Source organism: Limulus polyphemus, unplaced genomic scaffold, assembly GCF_000517525.1.
Source record: "Limulus polyphemus unplaced genomic scaffold, Limulus_polyphemus-2.1.2 Scaffold233, whole genome shotgun sequence".
Taxonomy (NCBI): Eukaryota; Metazoa; Arthropoda; class Merostomata; order Xiphosura; family Limulidae; genus Limulus; species Limulus polyphemus.
In genome coordinates, this window is record NW_013665843.1 from 219,481 (window position 1) to 231,781 (window position 12,301).

General features: G+C 34.4%; 1 protein-coding gene across 1 annotated transcript in view; it reads left to right on the forward strand.

Moving 5' to 3' along the window:
• The window catches only part of LOC106478617 (golgin subfamily A member 4-like), a 239,261-nt gene that overhangs the window by 137,962 nt on the left and 88,998 nt on the right, over nucleotides 1-12,301 (forward strand). Inside the window, exon 15 of the mRNA XM_022382242.1 lies at nucleotides 8,146-9,027. Coding sequence (XP_022237950.1) covers nucleotides 8,146-9,027 — 882 coding nt within the window. The remainder of the gene's footprint in view (nucleotides 1-8,145; nucleotides 9,028-12,301) is intronic.

Consider the following 12,301-nt stretch of genomic DNA (forward strand, 5'->3'; position numbering starts at 1 on the left):
ATCTAAGGAATATGGGAAAACTCCATAAAGAAGGTGTTTGAGTGATTCACAAACTCTCCAATGATAATCGTTTTCAACGTGTAAATGTTGCTTCATCTCTTCTGACGCGTAATGCGCGTGAACCATTTTTGGACAGAATTGTCACCATTGATGAAAAATGGATTCTCTATGCAAATATTAAATGCCAAAAGCAATGACTCAGTCCTAGACAAAAACCACTTTCGACCCCAAAACCTGGTGATGCTTTGAATTTGGTGGGACATCAAAAGAGGTATTCATTTCGAATTCTTCAATGCACAGCAAACTGTCAATGCAGAGATCTATAGTCACCAACTGGAACATTTAAATCAAGCTCTTCATCAAAAATGCCCCTTACTCATCAATTGGAAAGGTGTTCTTCTCCACAACTATACACGTCCACATATTTGACGTTTGATGCAACACAAGATTATGGAGTTGGGTTGGGAAGTTCTCCTCCACCCACTATATTCTCCAGATATGGCATCATCATATTACCATTATTTTCGTTCACTGCAACACCATCCTAATTGGAAAAAGTATGCAAATGTGGGAGGTGTTAAAGAGGACATCTATATATTTTTTCCTTCAAAGACAAGTGATTTCTTTAATCAAGGCATTAACAACCTGATTTTAAGATGGAAAAGCATCATCGATAAGAATGGAAACTATTTCATTTGATAAATGTTTTGTTTGATATTTATGTTTCGGGTTTTTTCATATCTAAAAAGGGACATTAATTTCTTGATGACATAATACACATAGAAAACAAGAAATAAAGTACTTACCTGGGCTTTTTTTTTTTTACTGTCAACTGTCGAAGACACTTAACTCTATTTTCTTTATACTAATGGTAGTAGTGCACTAAATAATTTTACTGAAATAAATAATGCATCAAAGAACATAGAATAGTAACATGCAAAATTAATGTCCCACAACTACTGACATTTTTCTGGCTTTCTAACTATGGGATAAGAGCCGTTACAAATTCATCCAAGCTTGTTTATGTGTTTGCCATTAGAACGAAGCTAGTACTGAAAGTGTAATTAACATTATTCTGTACACAAAACAACATACTACAATACATCATTTGATAGCTGAAAACCTTGGTTATAAAGAATATAATTTTAAACATTGGAGAACTATTGACAAATCCTGAAAGAGAGGATGTGACAGGTGGGTGTTGCAAGAGTGGTCTGATTTTCTATTTGGTGACTCTGTAATCAAACAAAATTGAAAGCTATGAAAATTTTGCTCTGTCTGAGTGACGTCAATGTTATAATGAATAACTTGCATTATATTTTGTACTTCTTGGAGGGGTGGAAAATATATTAGAAAAGAGGGAATGCCTAGAGAAAAAATGCCACATTTCTCACTCTAGGGGAAATTCAGGATTTTCTCTTAATATTACCTTATAAACTTAAAATTTATATACTATTAAAATATGAATTATTGGCTATGGTTTAGTGCTATACTAATTGGTATAATATGAACAAAATTTAGTTTAATTAAATTTTTAATGTAACTCACTAAAAACCTCATGACATGCACAGTAAAGGATACCCTTGGCGAGAGGAGTATTTACTGCCAAAAAGTCGCTAGTCATTGTATTCTTCAAAAATCCAAGGAGACCATGATGTGAAGAGAGTGATGAGGTCTCACCAAAAAAAAAGAAGAAACTAGATTAATTTGAAAGTTATTTGTGGCAACCTTGTTCAGTTGCAATATTTTCAAGTCACTTCTTCCTCTGGTTAATCAATTGTTTCATTATCTTGTAACAGCTGAGGTGTTTAGTATTTCTTGCAGTTTTGAAGTTTTACCTTATATACCAGGACTGGTACACATTGTTCTTTTAATTACATAGAGTATTGTGTTAAAAAGTAACCACAGTGTTTAACTTTTAAAAGTTACCTGTGTAACACTGTAACCAAATTTTCAGTATCTTTTACATGAAATAAAAAACTTCCACTATAATAATATACTACTTTGGATTGATAATTAGTTACCATATAGTGAAGTCCTAATCTAAATAAGTCAAAGTTAATATAACAGCTCTGTTATGTTACGATATAGCAATTTTGTTATTTCTAGTAATGTGAATTATATGAAAGTATACAGTTAAAAACAAACATTTCAAAATAGTTATAACTATATTTAGAAAGAAAATTATACCATTGGTAAATAGGATGACCATTTTCAAATTTCTTTTTAAAAAGATGTTATTTATACTATCATACCACTTGCACTTTTTTTAGACATCAACAATGGGAAAACCATCTTTCTTATTAGAATTCTGACCTGTGAAAGATGAAAAATTGATTCTGTAATATGTTATTAGAACTGCAGGAGTCCTAGACAATACTGAATTTGATGAAAACAAATCTCTAAACGAAAGACACTGTTAGAATGTCTGGAAAAAGGCAAGGCAGGAAAAACTTACACATGGCAGCATTTAAATGATGTTCATATTGTTGTATTAGTTTAGAAATATCAGTTATTGGCTGAAGCCTTAACTGGATTAATGTAGACTCCAACTATGTTATTTTAGAAACCACCCAAAAAAACTTTTAAAGCAACTAATAGCCCAATCAAATAAAAAGGTGACATCTAGTGTATCATTTTGATGCTGTATGGTAGTGTAAGGAAGTCTGGCTGTTTCTACTAATTTCAAAAAATATAGAGATACCCCCCCCCTACCCCACACACTCCCCAGGTTTGTGCCTACCTAAACAACATTAATATAGTCATTGATCTCTGTGGAAAAGTATAAGGGGATTTGGCCTTTTAGAACCACCACAACAGCTGCTGCCTTTGGTTTATTTCTCTACTGTGACTTGTCTGATGTGACCACCTCAAATCTAACCACCACAGATATTGCCTCCTTCAGAGTATTAATATCTCAAACCCCTAGGTGATGCCTCATGGACTTAGTCAACTCTCCCTCATTAAACTTGTTGCCAAGAGTGTCCTCACATTCTACCAATATCATCACAAGAAAATCATTCCCTTGCAAATGACACAGATCCTCTACAAAGGCACTCAAGTTCTCTAAAGCACTCCTCATGCAAGCCTTGGAACTGGCCAAGTGTATAGCTTTGTTTTTCACTACAGTTACAATTCTCTCCCAGTCTTCAAGCAGTGCTTCCATCAGAAACTAATTAATATCAAGTGCTAGACTGTCCAAATTCAGGATCATGTGTTATATCACCTGTTTCTGAGGCCATGTATTGTAGGCAATATCTTGCCTGAAATGCCTCAAGAAATGGTTTAAGTCCTCTTTGGCTACAATTTGAACATTGTGAAAGTGATCTGTTTGGCCTTTACCATGTGTATGTATGGTCTTGGATCTTTTCCAGGTATTGTAACAGTTTGCTCCAAACTGGATAGTATTATGTTGAATAAGTGAGATCTTTGAGCCCCACACTCTGTCCATTGAGCTTCTGACCTTGAGGCTGTAAAACAACAATATACTGGATGCATCTCATCAAGGAATCGTACTGAACCTCTGGTTGCCCTACAGTTTATGGTTGTCTCTGAAAGTTGCCACCCTTCTGAGGGAGAGTCTCTGCTGCCCCATGTTTTGTCTTCTTCTTCCATAAAGGTTCATTGTATGGAATGTAGGTAATACATTTATTCCTTAACAGTACCTTGCTGCTAACTGTCAATGTGCCAGAGTGCCTCTATTCACAGAAAGGCTTCCTCCTATCTCATCTGTCAGTGACACAGCTCCTGTTAGTAGCTTTCATCTACCAACAGCCTCTCATTCCTAACTCTCAGTCTGATAATCCTCCTTTTCTTTATGTGTGTATGTGTCCACCATATTGTCTGCTAGCAAAACAGTCCCTGTTGGTGGAGCTCATCCATCAGGTGCCCTTTGCTTCTGACTCTCAGTAGTACTTGATACATCCATTCATGGAAAAGCTCCCTATCACCTTACCAATTGTCAGTTTATCTGTACAAATGCCTCTTGTCTCACCTTATAGTGAAACAGTTCCTATTGGTGAAATCATTCACTATCAACACATTGTATCTGGTACTTGTCTCAATGATGTACTTCCCAGTGATCCACCAATTTCCATGACAAGAGTCTATTGCCTTGCCTACTGGCAAAACAGTAAATATCTACAAGGGGGTCCTATAAAGACTGCCCCACTTGTTTTTAGATTCATTAGCCTACCTACTACCCAAATGATCTTCAATTTTCCAAGGCTTAGTCTTAATGGGGAAGAACTTCATCAGCCTTTCTTAGTACACCAGACACTCTTCATTCACTTTACACTTGTATAGTAATGGCTTTGAGAACCATTCCAACATCTGCAAATGTCCAAGATCCAGGTGCGGGCTACCTCTTAGATATTGCCATCCTATTTACAGGCCAACCTGCATCAGCTCCTGACTTAACCTCTTGCAACTAATATGCCCTTTAGCCTGCAGGTACTCAGTGATTTGTTGAAGAGTGGCCATTCACTTACTCTAAGATAGTGCAAACCTCAGCAACAGTGATATTCTTGGTCAACAGAGGTTTGGAGAATATCAAGTTACAGAGTGTGTTTATGTTTGTCTCTGAACTTTAACTGAGTTCATTGTGAAGAAAGAGTCAAGATTCAGAATACACACAAACAGTCCAAGTTAATTATACAAGACAAAACAGGGGCAAGTATTTGTAGTGGACTTGTTGAACTGGTAAGATAGAAGTGGGAAATTTGTAACAGGTTTCTCTTACTAGTTTAGTGTATCTGTGTAAGCTACACTAAAATAGAATATAAGAAAATGCTACAAAGCAAATTGAAACACAAGCTCCTAAAATCTCAAAATCAAGTTAAACTTAAAGTTAAAATTCAATGAGGAGTAACCCACTTTGAAACTAATAATGGTTGGAGATGGCTTGAATGGGTAATGAAGAAAAACTTTAATATAAGTTTAACACAAGAGCCAATGTACAATGTTTCGACAAGGTTTTGTCATCATCAAATAAAAGTAATTTACACTGACACAGATATATATATATACAGTATTGAACAAAGAAGTCACATGACTGAATACTGTTGCAAAACCTAGAAGATGTATCTAGGCACCCCGGGGTGTTGGTTTAGAGTAGGGTTGTTTTTTCAATTAAGATGGATTCCCTGTGATTTTTCGTTTGTTTATGTTGTGTTCTTCATTTAAAATGACTGTGTTTTTAATAGATATTCTATAGTTTTTTGAGTTGCAATGGTGAAAAATCATGCGGCGTTTTTTTATTGTGTTCTGTCAATCTGGTTTCCAATTTCCTTCCGGTTTCTCCGATGTAGAATTCTGGGCAGTTATTGCATATTATTTTGTAAATGACGTTGGTATTGTGTGATTCTAAATAATTTTTATTTAGGGCCGGTTTTTGTGAGAATTTGACGTTGACAGGAATATTGTGTTTAATGGCTAGTTTTGTCCATGTGTGGATAATTCTTGAGCTGGTTTCAGGAACAAAGGGTAAACTGCAGTGTAATGTATTGTTGTTGGGTTTGTTAGTATCAATTTTGTTTGTGAGTTGAGTTTTGTTATGGGGAATGTTGGAGAGTTTTTCAACAATAGCTGGTGGGAATAAAAGAATGCATTATGTTGTTAGTTTCTTCATTTATGTAGTCAGTTGAACAGAGTCTTGTGGCTGTGTTTATGATGTTTTTAAGTGTATTGATTTTTTGTATGGTGTCATGAGCGGAATTCTAGGGGATGTAGAGGCCAGTGTGTTCTTGCGGTGAATTTTGGTTTTAAACTGTGTGTCCAATCTAATAATTTTGAGGTTAAGAAAGGATAACTGTTTATGGGCAATCCTGTTTCGCCCGTTCTTGCCAACATATTTATGACCCAGATCATAACACAAGCCCTACATTCTGTGCTTCATCCCCCACTATACTGGTACAGATATTTCGATGACACTTTTGCTGGTTTCCTTTCTATAGAACACACACTAACTTTCTTTAAACACGTGAATTCCATTCATCTCAACATCAAATTTACCATAGATCACGAAAACCGTAAACAGTTATATTTATATTTGGAAAAAATTAATATATTACATAAAGGTGTTGGGAACACATGATATGCCTACTATAGTACATCAACATCCTCAGTTTACAAAAGTTTAACCTTATCTGTAAAGTTTACAAGTTATGTCTTCTCAGTTTTATTAATGTAAACAAAAAAAAGCTAAATCCTAAGCACTGACCCCTTAAATATACCTCTAGTAATATAGGTCCAGTTCAACTAGACTCTAATAATGATTTGTTGCTTTCTCTCACCCAGCCACTTTTTATTCAAATTATCTAGACTTTCCTCAAACTCCAATGACTTTGTTTTCTTAGCTAATTTTCCGGGTGACTCCCTAACAAAATTCCTTTGAAAGTCAAAGTGCACCAAGTTCACACCTTTCCATTGTTCAGATAACAAGTAGCATGCTCAAAAAAAAGATTAGCTGAATAGAAAAGCATTATTTCCCTTTAATGCTTCAAAATATTAGTTTCATATCTAGCTGAGAGCTGTGTAGCCTGGTGGTTAGCATGTTTGAACTGTTATTCCATGGTTCATGCTTTGTGGCACATTGTCACAAAACTTATTTCACACTTTGGAGCCATGGGTGCTATTAACTAGATGTCTTGTCTCCAGTCCAAGGCTCTTTAACTGGTGCCCTAAAAGCTACATCCAGCATGCAAGAGACAACCAAGTGACCTATTAACAGTCTAGCAGAGAAAATAAGTAAAAGAAATTAAAATAAATCAATATGAAAAAACACAGTAACATCATTAAATAATTTGTGATTAAGACATGCATGGTCATTATAGCAATATACATGAGTAATACAACAAGCACTTAACAGTACTAAAATGTATAGTAATTTTATATTGAAAAATACTCTGTGCATTGATGTACGGACACTCAAGAATGTTTGTAATGATACTTAACTAAATGTTACTCTGTTCTGTTATTAAAGTATTGTTCACCTGTTGAAATTTGTTCAGTGTACTAAAGTTAATTTGTATAATATTGTTATGTTGCCTAAAAATGTGTAGAGTAAATACTTCTGGCTCACCTACTCGTTACTTCTAGCCCCTTTAAAAAATAGTCACAGAGACTTGTTCTTGTCTGTTAATTCACATTTATGGCCAATTATATGTAGATTGCCCATTATATGTTTTTTGTACGCATATTCAGAAATGGACAAATCCAGCTGAATATATCTATTTTAGTCCAATATTATATTAAATGCCTATAAGTTTTGTTTTAGCACCACAATCAGTGGTACTTCTATGCATCCCTTTTTCCCATTTATTTCAGTGCCAAATCATTTTTGAAACTGAGATTCATTCAAGTCAGCATGATATAGACATCTTATTGCATCTTTATTAAGGCTTGATTTAACAGATAAGCTGAAAAAATTTTTCAGGTTGACCAAGCTTGGCTTTAACACTAAATTTACTAGTTCATTCTTTTAATACTGGTGTCAGACTTTTGCATTTTATAAGTGGTTGCTTCAAGGCTGAGGAAAGCTGTCCAACATGAACAAATTTTCAAGTATCAAAATACGATTTTAGGAGCTATTTGTTGTTTGTCAATAGCAATATTTAATTGATTGCCAGTTAAGAGAAAAAAAAATTGATCCATTCTTTGATGCTATCTATTAACTTGTATGTAGTAGATCATTGTAATTTAGTAAAAGATAAAACATTTGAACAGTAACTGGTGATGTAAAGATAATTATTCTCAGTTAAGCTGATTTTATAGTGTAATCAGTTCTTATTGTTCCATTCTGATTGATTAGGATTAATGATTGTTAAGATTATAAGATTTTGTATTCATAAGTAGTTTAATGATTCATTAGCCTCTTGAAGAATTATTACCTTGTTTGCTGTAAGTAACATACTTATGTTAATTTAAACAACTAAATAAAAAGTTGTTTTATGGATCAAACTAAAATGATATAGGTTATAAACTCACCAACAGTAACTGAAATAGTTGGTGATATCTTTATTGACAAAAGTATGCTCTCACAAATGATAAAAAGTGTGTAAATAATAAACTCCTTTTTTGTTAGATAATATATGGTAGTTTACATCAGTTTCACATTTCTTAACCTGTTTTCTCTTTCACTTTCAGAGGCAACTGCAGTCTGAGAAAGAGAATAGTGAAGAAGAATATCAGAAAAAATTTTCTGCAGCAGAAACTCTTTATAAGAAAGAACTCCACAAGCTGGAAGAGATAATCAATGAACTAATGATTGAGAAAGAATCAATAGAAAATAGCTTACAAGAACAAATTCTGAAGTCGTGTGGAGTTGCTGACCTTGAAGAAAGACTTGCCTATTTAGAGGAGGAAAAAGGACAGTTGGAAGAGAAATTAAAAGAAGAATGTTTAAAGAATAATGAATACTGTCAACTTTATAAAAAACTAGAGAAAAAGATTTCTGAGTTACAGTTCCAAAAAGAGGAAGAAGGTAAGGATTGGCAAATCAAAAGTATTGAATCTGAAAAAAATTTTAAGGAAAAACTGGCTGAAAAAGATGATAGATTTAATGAACTACTGATAAAATATAATAAACTTCAGTCCAGTCATCAAGAATCTTTATCAGCCTGTGAATTACAATATTCTGAGATTTTGAAAGAACTGAAAAAAGATATTGAACAGGAAAGGAGGAAAACTGAGGAGGAGCTAAAAACCCATAATGAACAAGTGGCATTGCTGGAAGGAAATCACCAAAAAGAAAAGGCTGAGTTGATTTCACAGATTGAAAACTTAACAAGAATGTTAGAGAAATATAAAGAAGAAAAAGGAAATAATTCATTGGACCAACTTAAACAAGTAAAGAATGAAGAAGGTTTTGAAAAACTTTTATCTGTAGAAACATATGACCAAGATCTTGGAAATATGATCTCAAAGTTAAAGAAAGAAAAAGAAGAGGCAAATGAGAAAATTGCTTTTATGGAATTGGAACATCATAAAAAGCTGGAGGAACTAGAAGAACAACACAGATCAGCTTTAGTAAGTGTTATAGTTTAGATACTTTAATGTAGAATGTAGGAAGTTTTGGGTAAATCTAACTTTTAATTGATCGATTGAGTGCACACTTGAGTATCAAATTTAAAAGTTTAAGCAAAATTAGTAATCCTAACTGTTTTAACTATTGGTTAACCAGAAATATTTTAGAATTAATATTTTATTATTTTGTAACATATATTTAATGTAATTTGCAAAGAAAGTAAAAACAAATGTCCAAATGCACATTTCTGTACAACTCTGAGAGCAGTTTTGCCTGTAAACAATACAGTTTTAGATTTTTTTAGAATTTTTCTGTCCATCCTTAAACATAGTTTTATGTTTGGTAAGAACCTGTCATTCCTTGAGAATATAATTCTCATGGAATTCCCTTCTCTTTTCAAATTGTATTAGTAAAGCATTTTGATCACACCCTATTATGACCTCATAGCATATGGTCTGAAAAACCATTAATGAAACTCTGCTTCCAAAAAATACTTACCTCTGCTGCCCCTAATAGCTATTACTCAACTGCCAGGGTTTCTTTTCTGCCCATTTATGCATTAGTCTGATTTTTTCTCACTTGCTCCAGTCTTTTATACCCCACTAATTTACCCTTGGTGATATTTGTCTCGTGATACTCTCCACGTACTTCAGTGCATTCTCTATTCTGGTACTGTATATAAGCATTTTATTCAGATAATTTTATCACTTTTTATCGACAAAGCATCACTAACAGGTTTCCCAGTATTACGTTCTATCAGAGGTACTTTGAAATTTCTTGTGTTATCTAGTTGACTTCGTAATAATAATATGTGTATTTTTTTATTTCTTTCTTCCAGTTGGCAAGCCAATTATGGTATGAACTTCTGGATTATTATTTCTGGCACAGAGGTCAATTGGGTCTCTCCTTTTCCCACCTTTGATATCTAGCATTACACAACAATTGTGTGTGTGTGGGTGGGGGGGGGAGTCACTCTCGTCTGAGACTGTCAATGACCTTATTCATAGTGAAATGGAGACATATATTCGGATCTGTGGTGGTCCTCCAGGGGGTTCTGAAGATGATCTTGACATTTTGGAGAGACTTTAGATATGCTTTTTCTTGTGCCTTTTTTTTTAGTTTAGTGGATTTTCAACCCACCTGTGGGTCAGTGGTAAGTTTACAGACTCGCACCACCGGGGTTTGATTCCCTAGGGTGGACGTGGCAGATGGCCCACAGTTTCTTTGCTCTAACAAAACAACTTACTTTACCACAGTCTTTAAATGACCTGGGAAAAACGAAAAAGAGGCCACCTTAGGATAAGCTGCCTTTGATTTGTTTTTCTTCTGTTGGTTCTTTGAGTGTGTGATGTTTTGGGCCTTTTCCCAGTTGCTTTTGATCTTGCAACTTAATTAATGATTGAAAGGTCTGGGAGCAAATTTTTTGTTTTGTTTTCTCCATACAAGGAATTATGGTGGAAGGATTACTTTTTTAGTTATGTGAAGGGACAGTTAGGCCTTATCTGACACATTGTTGGAACTTCATGATTTCACTTACCACCTCCAGGTGGAGGCATTTTTCCAACTCTTAAATAATATCTGCTCCTCGAATTTTGGGGTTCTATACCTATATAGGTCTATTTCCCCAGATGGGACAAAGTAAGTCCCAATTCAACATTTTTTCCTTTCACTTCACTTTGTTACAAGACTCTCAGGATCACCAGTTTCATTGAGGACAAGCCGGATTCATTGTTAGCATGCTAATTGATTGAATTTTCAGCTTATACATTCCTCCCAGTTGTTGTTGTTGAAGTCTCAAATTTCATTGTCTCCTACAAGGGGGTCATATTTCTGCACCTATTCATGAGTACCAGTCCCTGACATTAGCTCCTTGGTACATTGGTACTCAGAATAGGTTCTGTCTATAACCAACATTTTCACTGTTTAGTCGGATCGCCAGCAGTGTTGGGGATTATTATATACCTTCAAAAGCTATGGGGGCTCGGGTTCAAGAATTTCTGGACATGTGGTAATCTTCACTATGGGTCCAGAAGCTCTGCAGGTCCTTTGATCACAATTGATTGTTCAGTTCACATATTCCCCAATAATATCCACCTAATTTATAGGGTTTCCATCTTCTGCAGTTCATCAGGACTTGGAACTTAGTTCTATGGTTATCTGAGTCTGGTTGGTCTGGGAATAGTGAGAAAGTCAGGCTAGTTCTTCAGAGTTTTTATTCCTGTTAGTTGTTGGACTTATGAAGATGAGAGATAAGTGTCTAGTCATCAATCTTTCTTGACTTTATCAACACTTATATTCTCCAAGGTTCACAAGGTAATCATTCTTCAATCTGTGTTGATTGTTTTTTACTTCGATTGTAGATTTCCAAATTGGTTATAGTCGACTCCTATCTGCACTTTGTCTTAGAAGTGGAGTCCCATCACTATCGGCATTTGTGGTGCACAAGGGTTAGGTACTGTAGTTCCAGGTTTTTTCCTTTGTATCATGTAAGCTTAACTCTCTCAACATGGGCTTGGTCAATTTGATCGACCACAATACCTCTTTGTATTTGTTTAAAGTCTTTATAGATTTAATATTTCTAACTTTCAGTATGGTGTTACGTCTCCGTTTGTTAATTAACTTTCCGTAACTTCGTTCCGATGAAACTTAAGCGACACAAGTCCTTTCTTAATAAAACTGATTTATTCTTTCCGAATATAACTTTACCGATACACTCAACTTCAACAATCGCGCTAAAACAAACGCTATAACAACGAACGTTAACTTCAACAATACGTCTCTCTCTGACTGCAGTTCAATTACTCATTACCTACACACACATTATTGTCACGTTGTGAGCGTCTTATTTATATACCAGACAAACATATATCTAGTAAATGCTAGGGCATTCACGAAAGAACAAGATACTTCTAGAAAATAGGTGGCGTCACACTAGTCAGATGACCTCGATGATGCAACAATAGTTTCATTATAGTTCAATCTTCACAAAATTTGGTAGTCTTTCAGTTAACATTATAAGTCTTTCACATACAAAAAATCATATTTTTAGTAAACTAGAATAAAGATTTGTCCATGAATATATTGAGTATTTGTTTTGAATAGTCCATGTGCAAAGTGATTTTCATGTTAAGATTAAAAATACTTCATCTCAAAAATCTCAAATTTCATTTGTGTAATCTCTAAAACCTCCTAAATACATTTCAAATCTTTGTTTTCTGTATAATTTTATATTTTATCTGTTATTTTCTCTACCCTAATTCTATACAAGATTGGTCA